Genomic DNA, 15,784 nt, shown 5'->3' on the forward strand with positions numbered 1-15,784 from the left:
TATATATATATTTATATATTAACAACTTAAAACCAAAATTGTTGATGCCTCAGGTGACAGCTCTGTTCCACCAGGAACTCAAGCTAATTGAGGTCAAGGAATGATTACTGACCTAGGACTCATAAGCACTCAATTTGTGGCCTGATTTTCATATTATTTTGCCCTGAGATGTAAATCATTTTCTCAGAGTTTTCATCTCTAAAATTTGAGGATTGAGCTACATAATCTCTAAAATTTCTCTTAATCCAATAATATACAAATCTTTGCATGCTCTAACACTCAGCATGATTCTGGCATTTGGAAAATGACAAATATCTCTGAGCCTCTGATGTCTCATCTGTAAATGAAGTCTTTGGTCTCCATGGATTGCAGGAAGGACATTTCCAACTTGAACTATTGTTCTAAGGTAATACTAACTTCCTCTTCATGGCTCATTTCTTACTGCTTCACTTTCAATACTTTTGAAATTTTCCCTTTCTTTTATTTCTTGAGAAACAATGTTTTGGCAAAAAAAGAAACACTTAACAAGTGAAATAAAGCAAATTATATCTTTCATCTACAAATCAGGGATTCTGTATTGTTGCCTTATTTGGGGGAACACTTGATCATTTTTCTTCCCAGCATTCTCCATTTAAACAGTACCCACTAGTTACATATATAATGTGGAAAATGAATGACAAAATATTACTCACCACGTTGCTCTATAAGATTCTCTGTTAATTGGTGAGAGATAAACACAAAGAAAGAAAGAGAGAAAAAGAGAGTTCATTAGTAGTGTAAGGGTGAAAAGGGGGTTTTATGGGTTCAATATATTAAAGATGGTTGCCAGAGGATTGAACTATTATCAATCCTTAATTAAGAATAATCTCAAATCAAAATTGATTTTTATGGAAATTTATTTACATGAGAAGAGAGAGAGGAAGTACACAGATAATAATCCATTCCACTGATTAGTCCAGGTAGATCTTAACCCTCAGCCAAGGGTCAAAGGGCCTGATCCCGGGAGGTGAATAGAGCAAACTCCATTCACAGAGTCTATAAAAAGAAGTTTCTTAATAGAAGTTCAGGAAGATTCAGTCTTTAAACTCACCATGTAGAACAGTCTTGGTAATGAACCAGCAAAGCTCCCTCAGGTCCCCTTCACCAAACCAGACTCACCTCACTCACTCAACTCCCTCTTTTATAGCAGTCACTTATGTGTCACTTCCTGTGCCTTCCCTTAGCCTGCCTGTCCAATCACAATTAGACGCTTCTCATAGAAAGCATAGGGGGTGGTGCGTTGATTCTGATTCATTAGTCACTCTAGCACACCAGGGTTAGGACCTCCCAGAGTTGGAAGTGCTCTCACCTTTGGTGATTAAATCTAAAGATGGGCTTTGTAGACTTAATCTAATTATCACAGTAGATATATGTACACTAACAATTTAAAACAAAAATGAGGTCTCAGTTGACACTTCTGTTCCCCCAGGAACTCAAGCTGATTGAAGTCAAGGAATGATTACTGGACCAGGACTCATAAGCACTCAGTTTGCTGCCTGCTTCTCATATTAATTCACTCTGAGACAGAAAACATTTTCTGAGTTTTCATCTGTAAAATTTGAGGATTGAACTGTATAATCTCTAAGATTTCTCATAATCCAATAATATGCAAATCTTTGCCAGCTCTCAAATTCAGCAACATTCTGGTATTTTGAAAATGACAATATCTCTGAGCCTCTGATGTCTCATCTGTAAATGAAGTCTTTGGACTCCATGGATTTCAGGAAGGGCATTTCCAACTTGAACTGATAATTCTAAAGTAATACTAACTTCCACTTCCTGATTCATTTCTTAATTGCTTCACATTTACTACTTTTTAAATTTTTCCTTTCTTTTGTTTCTTGAGAAGCAATATTTTCCAAAACACATACACACATACACCACATACACATACACACACGCACACAGACACGGGATAATAAAACAGATTATATCTTCCCTCTACACATTAGGGATGTTGTATGTTTGCCTTATTTTGGGAAACATCTAATCATTTTACTTCCCAGCATTTTCCACGTAAATAATACCACTACTTACTTATATAATGTGGAAAATGAATGAGAAAATATTACTCACCACTTTGCTCTGCAAGTTTCTCCATAAAATGGTGAGAGATAAACACAATGAAAGACAGAGTGAGAGAAAGAGAGTGAAAAGAGAGTGAAGAGAGAGAATTCATTAGTAGGTATATGTACATTAGCAATTTAAAACCAAAATGATGCCTCAATTGACACTTCTGTTACCCCAGGAACTCAAGCTGATTGAAGTCAAGGAATGATTGCTGGACGAGGACTAATAAGCACTTGGTTTGTAGCCTGCTTCTCATTTTAATTCACTCTGAAATCAAAACCATTTTGTCAGAGTTTTCATCTGTAATATTTAAGTATTGAACTACATAATCACTAAGATTTCTTGTAATCCAATAATGTACAAATCTATTCCAGCTCTCACACTCAGCATCTTTCTGGCATTTGGAAAAACCAAAAAATACTGTTGAGCCTCTATTTTCCCATTTTCACAAAGAAAACTTGGGATCCCATTGCTTCCAGGAGATGGGGAACTTCCAACTCTCTCCTGAGCATTCTAAGGTATGTTAAAAATAATAGAGGCACCAGGGATGTTACAATATAATCTAAATGGTTTGTGGGTACACACACTGGGTTGTAGGAGAGACTAGACCAGGACGGGGAGACCAGAGTACACAACTAAGCTGCTGATAACTGACAAGAATGGCTGTTGGCCGGCCAACTGTCACCAGCTCACCACTAGGCCAAAGTCTTTGAAACCAACAGGCAAGGTAAAGGTTTTAATGGTTTTAATTATGTTCAGCTAAAATAAAGGTGGGATAGGGATTTCTATACTTAAAACCTAAAGGGCAAAACCACAGGGGCAAGGGAAGGACTTCTCTACTCTAATCTTAGTGACCTAAGCAGACAGGGCCAAAGGAGCAGTGCAGGAGTCACTGGGAGGGCTGCTTCAAACCTGGTTCCAGCCAGATTTGACCAGCACAGCAAATGGGTCTGAGGGTGACTTTGGGGTTCTCACAGTAATCCACAGGTGATCACAGGATGTCAAAAGCCTAGGTGGTCCAAGATATCCAAGAAGTAAGAGTGTGCTTGAGATGCTGTCCACCAGATCCCAAACTCCTCCTCTTGGTGCAACTCTGTAGGTCTTGTCCTCTTGCTGAAAAGCCACCACCACTCAGGATCCCAGGGAAATTAGGATGCAGGGTCTGAGATCTCCCAGGGCTAGCCACAGTTTATGCCAATCACTAAGGGAGTCTCTCTCAGGGCACAAGCCACTTCCTTCTCCTTCATTCCATCTTGGAATGCTCCCATCCTTCCTGCTAGGTTCAACCTTAGTACTTCATTAATTACTAACTAATCTTCCTCACAACAGGTAACACTAGCTTCTGCTTAATGACTCACTTCTGACTGTTTCCCTTTTCCTAAGCTTTCATAAGTTTCCTTTGTGTTATTTCTTAACAAACAGTATTTTGGAAAACAAAAACGTACTTCTCATAAAAAAATCCAAACATAATATCACAGAGACTGGATGTTTACACTCATTTGGGGAATTACTAATAAATTTAATTCCTAACATTATCCAATTTTTTGTAGCATCACTATATATGTGTGTATAGATGTTGAATGAAAAAATAGTACACATCAAATTGATCTTTAAAACATCAGGTAAAATGTCAACACCAAGAAAGAACCAGAGGAAATGAGAGAAAGAGAGATAAAGAGAGAGATCATCAGCACATCTATATAGATTACCCATTTACAACAAAGAGGATGCCTGATTTGACATTTCCCTTCTATCAAGTTTTTAGATTTCTTGATTTCAAGGAATGAGCACAGAACTAAGTCAAAAGATCTAAACTTTGTCAGTTTCTCCATTTGTCAAATGAGAGTGTTCAGTGAAATAAACTCTAAGGTTCCTCAAAATCTAAGAGTGTACGCATCTATCCCAAAACAATACTCAATATCGTTGTGATATTTAAATCATGACTACATCTATGAGCTACATAAAATGAAATCATTGGACTGCATGCCCACAAAGGACACTTGAACTTTCAAAAATTAATTCTAATATGACATCTATTTCTACTAAATGCATCATTCCTTATGGCATTCACTTCATTTAATTTTTCAAACTTCATTCTTTCAATTTCTGATTTAAGAAATATTCTCTTGACAAAATAAACACTTCACAGGAAAAATTCACACTACTAATGTCTCCCCTGTGCAGGCTATGAGAATGAGATGAGATCATTGGTTTAAGGGACTCTCAATCAACTTAGTTCCCAGTATTGTCCAGTGGAATAAAGAATCACAATATACCTATACTGGGAAAATGAACAAGAAAATAATACTTAAAATGTTGCTTTTCAAGAAGAGCCATAAAATAAAGACAGACAGACAGACAGACAGACAGAGAGAAATAGCATGAGAAAGAAAAGACAGAGAGATCATGGGTACATCTACTTAGATTATCCATTTACACAATTGTGTGTGCCTCGTTAAACATTTCTGTGTTTTCAGTTTTTCTATCTTGTTGATGCAGAGCAGTGATTCCCAAAGTGGGCACTACCAACCCATGGTGGGTGCTGCAGTGATCCAGGGAGGCGGTGATGGCCACAGGTGCATTTATCTTTCCTATTAGTTGCTATTAAAATTTTTTTTAAAAATAATTTCCCAGAGGGCTAAGTAATATTTTTTTCTGGAAAGGAGGTGGTAAGCCAAAAAAGTTTGGGAACCAATGATGTAGAGGAAAGACCACTACACTAGGAGTCTTAAGACCTAGATTTGACACCTGATTGTCATAGTAATTCACTTGGTCCCTGTGCAAACCATTTTCTTGATTTTTTCATTTTTTAAATTAGAAGGTTGTACTACATAATCTCTAACATTTCTCACAATCTAATAATATACAAATCTATACTATGTCTCACACTCATTCTCTTTTTAGTATTTACAAAGTGTCAATATCTGTGAACCTCTCATTTCTCATCTGTAAATGAAACCTTTGGACTCCAAGACTTCCAAGGAGGGCCCATGCAACTTTCAACTGCTCATTCCAAGGTACTACTAACTTCCACTTAATGACTCACTTCTGACTGCTTCCCATTCACTACTTTTTCAAAATTACCTTTGTTTTTATTTCTTAAGAAACAGTGTTTTGCAGATAAAGAAATCAAAACTAACAATAAGCACACAAAAAATAATTGGAGAAATGCAAATCAAAACAATGCTGAGGTACCACTTCACACCTAGCAGATTGGCCAATATGACAGTAAAGAAAAGTAATAAATGTTGTGGGGGTGGCAAAATTGGGACACAAATGCATTGTTGGTGGAGTTGTGAATTGATCTAACCATTCTGGAAGGCAATTTGGTACTATTCCCAAAGGGCTTTAAAAGACTGCCTATGAGCCATATCATGCTGGATTTGTACCCCCAAAAAATAATAAGGAAAAATACATGTACAAAAATATTTATAGCCTTGCTTTTTGTAGTAGCAAAAAACTGGAAAATAAGGGGGTATCCATTAATTAGGGAATGGCTGAACAAATTGTGGTATCTGATGGTGATAGAATACTATTGTGCTTAAAGGAATAGTGAACTGGAATGACCTCCAGGAATTGAAGCAGAGTGAAAGGAGCAGAACCAGGAGAACATTGTACACAGAGACTATACACTGTGGTAAAATTGAATGTAATGGACTTCTTCACTAGTAGCAATGCAATGATCCAGGACAATTCTAAGGGACTTATAAGAAAGAACTCTATCCACATCCAAAGAACTGTGGGAGTAGAATCACAGAAGAAAAACATATGATTGATCACATGGTTCAATGGGGATATAATTGGGAATGTTGACTTTAAATGATCCCTCTAATGCAAATAGTAATAATATGGAATTAGGTTTTGAACAATGATACATATAAAACTCACTGGAATGGCTCATTGGCTTTTGGAGGGGTAGGCAGTAGGGGTGGAAAAAATCATGAATCATGAAACCATGGAAAAATATTCTAAATAATTTCTTTTTAAAAGAGTTGCCTTTTCTTGTTTTGAGGTCCTGAAAAGGGTCCTTAAGTGATTTGTGCCCTGGGCGATTGTTTAAGACTGTAAGTTGCCTAGAAGGTGCCAACCTGCATTGTTGGTAGGTGTATCCTCATTTGACCATTCTCTATACCAGCTGCTCTGTGTTCTCCTTCATGCTAGAATAATTCACTCTGTGTAGACTTTTTTGTTGTTATTCAATCATTTCAGGCCTGGTTGACTCTTTGTGACCTCATTTATGGTTTTCTTGTCTAAGAACATGAGTAGTTACCTTCTTCAGTTTATTTTATATTAAGAGGAAACTGAGGCAATTAGAGATAATTCATTTCTCCGAGGTCACACAAGGTCACAAATCTGAGACCACATTTGAACTCAGAAAGATGAGACTTACTGACTCCAGACTTGGCACTCTACCCACAGAGCCATCTGGCTACCATATGCAAACCTTTACCTTTAGCTTTTTTTATCTTCTGCCATTTAAAAATGATGATGATGACGATGACAAGAAATGTAATGCTTAAAAAGACAATAATCCCAATCCATATTTCCATCCGATGAATGACATTTGGAAACAAGGCTTCTGAAAAATTCAAACCACACAGTTATACACCAGAGTTAGGTCTGCTTGTGATTTTTAGTGATCTTCTAGTGTAGCCCCTAATTTTGCAGAGGAGGAAACTAAAGCTTAAACCAGGTTTATGGTTTACAAAGTAGCTACAAAACTAAAATTTAAAACTCCTAATTTCCAATTGCCTCCAGGGAATATTCCCTCCTTTTTACTAGGTCAGTTTTTTTCTCCTTTATTATGAATTTAACAGCCATCAACAGGAACATTTCCAATTACAAAGATACAAAGAAGATATAATAATTTATACGATGATGATATAATTATACAAAGGAGATATAATAAAGACACAATAATGTATCAAAAAAATGTACCAAGAAGGAACACAAAGAATGTGGAGAGTCATACAGCATCTATCAAGCCTGAGGGGAACAGAAGCAAAGAGTAGCTGTGTAACTGTTACCCAAAAAGCAGAACAGGGTCTCGGTTCTGGTTTCTATTCCAGTCTACACACTGTAATGGAATGCTCAAAGAAGAATCCCAGATCAGATAGTAGACAAATTCTGTCGCCAAAGATGCAGTTTCTTAACTGCTCCATGGAGGCTGAATCCGGCAACTGTTTAATGACTTCCAACAAAGGAAAAACCCATAAACATGTTATTCAGACCCAAACCTAACTTGCAGACCTCAGACAAAAGTGAAAGCTTTGGATTTTGCTCTGGATCGAGCTACTTTGGGAGCACTGGAATCTCATTGGTCCCCATCCAGCACTGTTCCTGAGATCCTTGAATAACACAACACTAATCACCATCTCCCAAGAAAGCCTCCAAAGCACTCAACAGGACAGAAGCTCATCTCAGATAGCCCCACAGAGCATAGTTGCAACATAAAGACCAAAGTCAGGGATGAGACTGGAATAAGGAGCAAATAAAAAAAAGAATCCTAGCACAAATAATTCCTATGATGATAAAGATGATCAAGACACAAACCAAGAAAAATTTATTTCAAAACATCTACAAGAAGAGCCTCAAAGACAATTATGGCTTGCACACAAACTCAACTCTAATTCCTGGAATACACAAAGCAAGAACTTTTAAAAGGTTAAAATTTTCCTTTAAAAACAAAACAAGAGTGATTGAAGGAAAAGAAGGAATAAAAGCTATGAAAAAAGATATGGAAAGAACAAATAGCTTGGAATGAAAGTACAAAAACTTACCCAAGAAAAAAAATGCTGTGAAAATCTGAATGGACCAAATAAAAATAAATGACCCCATGAGAAATGAAGAATTATTGAAGCAAAAACAAGACTCCAATCAAAAACAACTGATCGAAAACATATTAAAATACTTTAACAGTAATTGGGTGGCCTGAAAGGTATAATTTTTAAAAAGACACTTAATGTCCTGTTTCAAGAAATGATCAAAGAAACCTGCCCAGATCTCTTAGAAGCAGAGGGAAAACAGCAATAGAAAGAGTCTGATGATCATATCCTAAAAGAGGCTCCAAAATGACAATAATGGGTTCAATTACAGGAAGTGAGGATTTGTGGGGAAAGATCATGAGATTTACTTTAGATTTCTTTGTTTGAGATTTCTATAGAGCATCCAGTATGAGATATGTAAAGAAGAATTGAGATGTGACACTGGTGGCCAGGAAAGGTTAGGGCTGGATGTCTAGATCTGGACACCATATGAACAGAAATGATCATTGAACCAATAAAAGGTGATGAGACCAATAAAGGAAATAATGTAGAGTAAGAGAAGAATAGAACCTTGCATCATCTATAGTTAGCGAGCACAATCAGAATGAAGATTCAATAAAGAATACTGAGAAGAAATGATCAGACAGGAGGAGAACCAGGAGAGAACTGTTTCATGAAGACACATAGAGGAGAAAGTATCTAGAAGAGAGTGATTAATGATATCAAATACTACAGACAGGGTGAGTGTGATTATTTTTTAAAAAAAGGTCATTAGATTTGACAGATAAGAGATCATTGGTAACTTTGGGGAGTGCAATTTCAACTGAATAATGAAATCAGAAGCCATATTAGAGAAAGTTTCAAATCAAATGAAAAGAGATGAAGTGAAGATTCCAGATGTATATAGATGACTTTCTCAAGAAGTTTAATCATGAAAAGGAGGAGAAATTTAGGAAGAGAGCTACTAAATATGGCAGGAGGAAGTAAGGGATTTTTTGTTTGCTTCTTTTGTTTTGGTTTTAAAGGATGAAGGAGATTTGAGCATATTTGTAGTCAGCAGGAAAGCAACCAAAATATAGAGAGAGGTTTGCACGTTATCTCCTCCCAGTAATTTGTGAGCTCATTGACAATAAAGGCAGTTTTTTTTTCCTTTTCTTCGTAAACCCCTTTAGCACTTAGCACCATGCCTGGCATGTAGTAGGCACTTATTAAATGTTTATGCCTGATTTACTTTACTACTGAGTCAGTCTCAGTTTCTTCTTATATAAAAGTAAGGATTTAGAATAAATGGTGTCTAAAATCCCTTCTACTTCTGTATCTTATGATTCCTAAAGGTAGAATTTAGTATGTTTAAACACATTAATGGGAGAGATATTTGAAATTCTGGGATTTTTGCCTGTCTTTCATTTGAAATAGTCTATCTGTTCACAAAGTTGACCCTGTGCTCAAGGAGGGAACTAACCTGCCAAAGAAACACTTGCTTCCAGTTTTTGGCTGAGACGAGGGTTCCCAATGACACAAGAAACATTTTCTTTGGAATTGGCAGACACAGTGATTGAGGTTTCAACAGAAAACAGCCCATTCTCTTTTTTATTGATTGTGGTGCCTTGTGACAATGACTCCTCCTGGTGGTTCCTCCATTGCACTTCAGGCTCTGGGTACCACCCTGCAGATGTGCACACCAGCCGGACCTTTTTATTTCCAGCACCCTCAATGTGTAGGTGAGGGGGAGTTCCTGTACCTAGAAAAGGAAAATAAAGCAAGCAAAGGTAAGTTTATTACTAGAGACAAAGAGGAATTGGTATTCATCTTATTCCTCCTAATTACATCTATCAAATATAATTATTGGGGAAGTATCAAATGAGAGAAACACACATGACTCTCTGCTTAGGATGATGATAAATATTTATATTTCAATTCCATGGTAGGGATTCAGTGACAAAAAACAAAATGGCCACTGACCTCAAGGAATTTATGCTCTTTTGTGAGTTGTGGTTAGGGGAATGAATTACACGTATACCTATTTGTAAATACAAAATTTCCCCCTGAGTACTGCTTTGGCTATATCCCATACATTTTGGTATGTTTGATATGTCCACTCTCACTACTGGGAGCTACAGTATTCTAATTTTAATTCTTTTCAATGAAATAAGTAATTGTTTCTTTGAGTTGTTCTTTGACCCACCAGTTTTGAAGAATTAGATAATTTTTTTCCAATTAATTTTAAATTTATCTTTCCATAAGCACTTATTAATTATGATTTTTATTGCATTATGATCTAAAAACTACATTTATTATTTCTGCTTTCCTACAATTGTTTTTAATGTTTTCATACCCTATTACATGGTCAATCTTTGTATATGTGCCATGTGTTACTGCTTTCCCTATTTTTCCCTATTTTTTCCCTATTTATTTTTTTCCAGATATCTATTAGCTCTAATTTTTCAAGCATTTCATTCATATCCCTTACTTCTTTCTTATTTATTTTTTGGTTCAATTTATCTAGTTCTGATAGTGGAAGGTTAAGGTCCCCCACTAGTATGGTTTTACTATCTATTTCCTCCTTAAGCTCCTTTAGCTGCTTCTTTAGTCATCTGGATGCTATATCATTTGGTGCACATATGTTGAGTACTGATATTTCTTCATTATTTATACTGGCTTTCATCAAGATGTAATTAACTTCCTTAACTCTTTTAATCAAAACTATATTTACTTTATCTTTGTCTAAGATCATAATTGCTACTCCTGCCTTCTTTGTGACAGTTGCAGAGCATTAAATACTACTGTACCCTCTTAACTTTACTCCTTGTAGGTCTATCTGCCTCAAGTGTGTTTCTTATGGACAACATATGGTAGAATTCTGGTTTTTAATACATTCTGCTATCTACTTTCACATTCACAGTTATGATTATTGTCTTTGTATTCCCCTCCATTTTGACTTCCCACTTTGATTCTGCCTTTTCTCTTTTCCCTCTTAATCTCCCCTCCAAATGTTTACTTTTGGTCAGTCTCTCTATCCTTCTCCAGCCGTAATGTTACTCCCCTTCTGACCCACTCCCCTCTTATTATTCCCTTCTAACTACAGTGTCTTTTAAATGACCCCCCAATCTCTCCCTCCCTTGTGTTGCTCCCCATCCCCACCAGTCTGTTTCTTATCCTTCTACTTTTCCATAGGGTACAATACAATTCTCGGCCCCAGTGGATCTAATTTTGTTCTTCCCTCTCTGAGTCAATTCCAATGAGTGTAAGATTCCAGTATTATCTATTGCTAATCACTTCCTCCCTTTCATTGTATAGGTCTTCTCCTCCCTTCCCCTTAAGCACTTCTTTATAAAATATATATTTACCCCATTTTTTCTCTTTTCCCATTTCTATTATTATTAAACTCTCATATACTCCTAGTTTTTTATATATTTTGACATGCTACTATACTTTCTAAGTTTGTCACTATACTTTCTAAGTATACTTTTTCTTTACTTATAATAACAATTTCTAAGGGTTTCCAATATCATCTTTTCATATAGGAATGCAAATAATTTGAATCTATTGGTGCCTTAAAATTATTTTTTTTCCTTTCTTAATTATCTTTTGATTATTCTCTTGAATTCTATATTTGGACATCAAATTTTCTGTTTAAGTCTGGTCTTTTTCTCAGAGATGTTTAGAAATCTTTATTTTGTTAAATGACCATACCTTCCCCTGAAAGAATTAAGTCAGTTTTGCTGGGCAGTTGATTCTTGGTTGTAGAATCAGTTCCTTTGCTTTCTGGAACATTGTATTCCAGGCCTTCCAGTGCTTCAATCTGAATTCAGCCAGATCCTGCAATCCTGACTGTAGCTCAATGACTTCTGAATTGTTTATTTTTAGCAGCTTGTAGTATCTTTTCCTTAGACAGGAAGTTCTTGAACTTGGCTATAACATTCCTAAGTGTTGTCAATTGGGGATTTAATGCAGGAGGTGATCTGTATATTCATTCTTTCTCTACTTTACCCTCTTGTTCAAGAATATCAGGGCAGTCTTCTTGGATAATTTCATGTAAAATGATATCAAGGCTTTTACTTTTGTTGTGATTTTCAGGTAGTACAATAATTCTTAAATTGTCTATCCTGGATCTATTTTCCATGTCTATTGTTTTATCAATAAGGTGTTTCATATTTTCTTCAATTTTTTCATACTTTTGATTTTGTTTTATAGATTCTTGCTGCTTTGTGAAGTCATTTGTTTCTAATTGTTCAATTCTAATTTTTAAAGTCTAAATTACATCCCTGCCTTTTTGATCCTCCCTTTCCTTTTATTTAATTTTTTAAACATTTATTAATATTCATTTTTAACATGGTTACATGATTCATGCTCCTACTTTCCACTTCACCCCCTGCAATCCCCCCACCCATGGCCAATGCACGTTTCCACTGGTTTTATCATGTGTCCTTGATTAAGACCTATTTCCAAATAGTTGTTAGTTGCATTGGTGTGGTAGTTTCAAGTCTACATCCCCAATATGTCCTCCTCAACCCATGCATTCAAGCAGTTGTTTTTCTTATATGTTTCCTCTCCTGCAGTCCTTCCTCTGAATGCGGATAGCGTTCTTTATCATAAATCCCTCAGACCTGTCCTGTGTCATTGCTTTCTGCTGGTCCATTGCATTTGATTTTACCACAGTATATCAGTCTCTGTGTACAGTGTACTTCTGGCTCTGCTCCTTTCGCTCTTCATCAGCTCCTGGAGGTCTTTCCAGTTCACCTGGAACTCCTCTAGTTTATTATTCCTTTTAGCACAATAGTATTCCATCAAAGCATATACCACAGTTTGTTCAGCCATTCCCCAACTGAAGGACATACCCTACTTTTCCAGTTCTTTTCCACCACAAAAAGCGCAGCTATAAATATTTTCGTACAAGTCAGTTTATTTATGATCTCTTTTGGGTACAAACCCAACAATGGTGTAGCTGGATCAAAGGGCAGGCATTTTTATAGCCCTTTGAGCATAGTTCCAAATTGCCATCCAGAATGGTTGGATCAGTTCACAACTCCACCAGCAACTCATTAATGTCCCAGTTTTGCCACATCCCCTCCAGCATTCATTACTCTCTCCTTCTTTCATTTTAGCCAATCTGCTAGGTGTGAGGTGATACCTCAGAGTTGTTTTGATTTGCATTTCTCCAATTATTAGAGATTTAGAACACTTTCTCATGTTCTTATTGATACTTTTGATTTCTTTTCCTGAAAATTGCCTATTCATTTCTCTTGCCCATTTATCAATTGGGGAATGGCTTGATATTTTATACAATTGATTTAACTCCTTGTATATTTGAGTAATTAGACCCCTGTCAGAGTTTTTTGTTATAAAGATTTTTTCCCAATTTGTTGTTTCCCTTCTGATTTTGACTACATTGTTTTTGTTTGTACAAAAGCTTTTTAGTTTAATATAATCAAAACCATTCAATTTACATTTTGTAATTTTCTCTAACTCTTGCTTGGTTTTAAAATCTTTCCTTTCCCAGAGATCTGACAGGTATACTATTTTGTGTTCACTTAACTTATTTATAGTTTCTCTCTTTATATTCAAGTCATTCACCCATTCTGAATTTATCTTGGTGTAGGGTGTGAGATATTGATTTAAACCTAATCTCTCCCATATTGTTTTCCAAATTTCCCAGCAGTTTTTGTCAAATAGTGGATTCATATCCCAAAAATTGGGCTCTTTGGGTTTATCATACACTGTCTTGCTGATGTCATTAACCCCAAGTCTATTCCACTGATCCTCCCTTCTATCTCTTAGCCAGTACCATATTGTTTTGATGACTGCTGCTTTATAGTATAGTTTAATATCTGGTACTGCTAGGCCCCCTTCCTTCACATTTTTTTTCATTATTTCCTTTGATAATCTTGATCTTTTGTTATTCCAAATGAAATTTGTTATAGTTTTTCCTAATTCAGTAAAGAAGTTTTTTGGTAGCTTGATAGGTATGGCGCTAAATAGGTAAATTAATTTGGGTAGAATGGTCATTTTTATTATGTTAGCTTGTCCTACCCATGAACAATTAATGACTTTCCAATTGCTGAGATACAGTTTTATTTGTTTGGAAAGTGTTTTGTAGTTGTTTTCATATAATTGCTGTGTTTGTTTTGGTAGATAGATTCCCAAGTATTTTATATTGTCTAGGGTGATTTTAAGTGGTGTTTCTCTTTCTACCTCTTGCTGCTCTAATGTGTTGGAAATATATAGAAATGCTGATGATTTATGTGCATTTATTTTGTATCCTGCAACTTTGCTAAAGTTGTTGATTATTTCTATAAGCTTCTTAGTTGATTCCCTAGGATTTTTTAAGTAGGCCATCATATCATCTGCAAAGACTGATAGCTTAGTCTCCTCATTGCGTATTTTGATAACTTCAATTTCTTTTTCTTCTCTAATTGCTACTGCTAGTGTTTCTAGTACAATGTTAAATAATAGAGGTGATCATGGGCATCCTTGTTTCACTCCTGATCTTATTGGGAAGGCTTCTAATTTATCCCCATTGCATATGATGTTTGTTGATGGTTTTAGGTGTATACTGTTTATTATTTTTAGGAAAGGTCCTTCTATTCCTATACTTTTCAGTGTTTTCAATAGGAATAGATGCTGTATTTTGTCAAAGGCTTTTTCAGCATCTATTGAGGCAATCATGTGATTTTTGTTTGTTAGACTGTTGATATGGTCAATTATTTGGATGGTTTTCCTAATGTTGAACCATCCTTGCATTCCTGGTATAAATCCCACCTGATCATGGTGGATGATCTCCTTAATTACTTGCTGGAGTCTCTTTCCTAGTATTCTATTTAAGATTTTTGCATCTATGTTCATTAGGGAGATTGGTCTATAGTTTTCTTTCTCTGTTTTTGGTCTACCTGGCTTTGGAATAAGTACCATATTTGTGTCATAAAAGGAATTTGGTAAGACTCCTTCTTTGCTTATCATATCAAATAATTTGTATAGTATTAGGATTAGTTACTCTTTGAATGTCTGATAGAATTCACTTGTGAATCCATCAGGTCCTCGTGATTTTTTCTTAGGGAGTTATTTGATGGCTTGTTCAATTTCTTTTTCTGATATGGGATTATTTAGGTATTCTATTTCTTCTGCTGTTAATCTAGGCAATTTATATTTTTGTAAATATTCATCCATATCTCCTAAATTGTTATATTTGTTGCCATATAACTGGGTAAAATAGTTTTTAATGATTGCCTTAATTTCCCCTTCATTAGAGGTGAGGTCTCCCTTTTCATCTTTGATACTGTCAATTTGGTTTTCTTCTTTCCTTTTTTTATTAGATTGGCCAGTACTTTGTCTATTTTATCTGTTTTTTTCAAAATATCAGCTTCTAGCCTTATTTATTAATTTAATAGTTCTGACATTTTTGTATCCTCCCCTAGTCCCACCCCTTCTTCTTACACTATTTTCTTTTAAACCAGTGGTTTGCTTTGAGCTGGTATCCCTTATCCCCTCCCTTGATTAACTTCCCTTCCTACCCCCTCCCTTATTATTCCCCTCTTTTTATTTTTAAAGGCCTAATGAATTCCCTCCCCCTTCTTCTCCCCTCCCTTTTTTAACCTCCTCACTCCCCTGCTCCCCTTTGTTTATCTCTTCTGACTTTCTCAGTAGGGCTAGATAGAGTTTTTTATCCCAATAGATGATATAGCTACTCTTCCCTCTCCAGGTTGATTACACCGAGAGTAAGGTTTAAATATTACCTCTTAATGCTCTCTTCCTCTCCTTCTTATAATAGTATTTGTCCCCTCCCCTTCCCATGCCCTCTTTGTGTGTAATAGAATATCCTATTTTTCTTATTCACTCAAGTTTCTCTTGGTTTCCCCTACTATTCACCCCCCTCTTTCCCACCCCCCATGTCATCTTAGACCATTTAGTATTCT

General features: G+C 35.9%; 1 protein-coding gene across 1 annotated transcript in view; it reads right to left on the minus strand.

The window, feature by feature from the left end:
* LOC123252725 (butyrophilin-like protein 9) overlaps positions 1–15,784 on the minus strand; it is a 40,075-nt gene that overhangs the window by 11,346 nt on the left and 12,945 nt on the right. Inside the window, exons 3-4 of the mRNA XM_044681979.1 lie at positions 9,337–9,615; positions 6,560–6,688 (exon numbers count right to left, since the gene is read on the minus strand). Of these exons, the coding sequence (XP_044537914.1) occupies positions 6,560–6,688; positions 9,337–9,615 (408 nt within the window). The remainder of the gene's footprint in view (positions 1–6,559; positions 6,689–9,336; positions 9,616–15,784) is intronic.

This window comes from Gracilinanus agilis, chromosome 6 (assembly GCF_016433145.1).
Source record: "Gracilinanus agilis isolate LMUSP501 chromosome 6, AgileGrace, whole genome shotgun sequence".
NCBI classification, from domain to species: Eukaryota; Metazoa; Chordata; class Mammalia; order Didelphimorphia; family Didelphidae; genus Gracilinanus; species Gracilinanus agilis.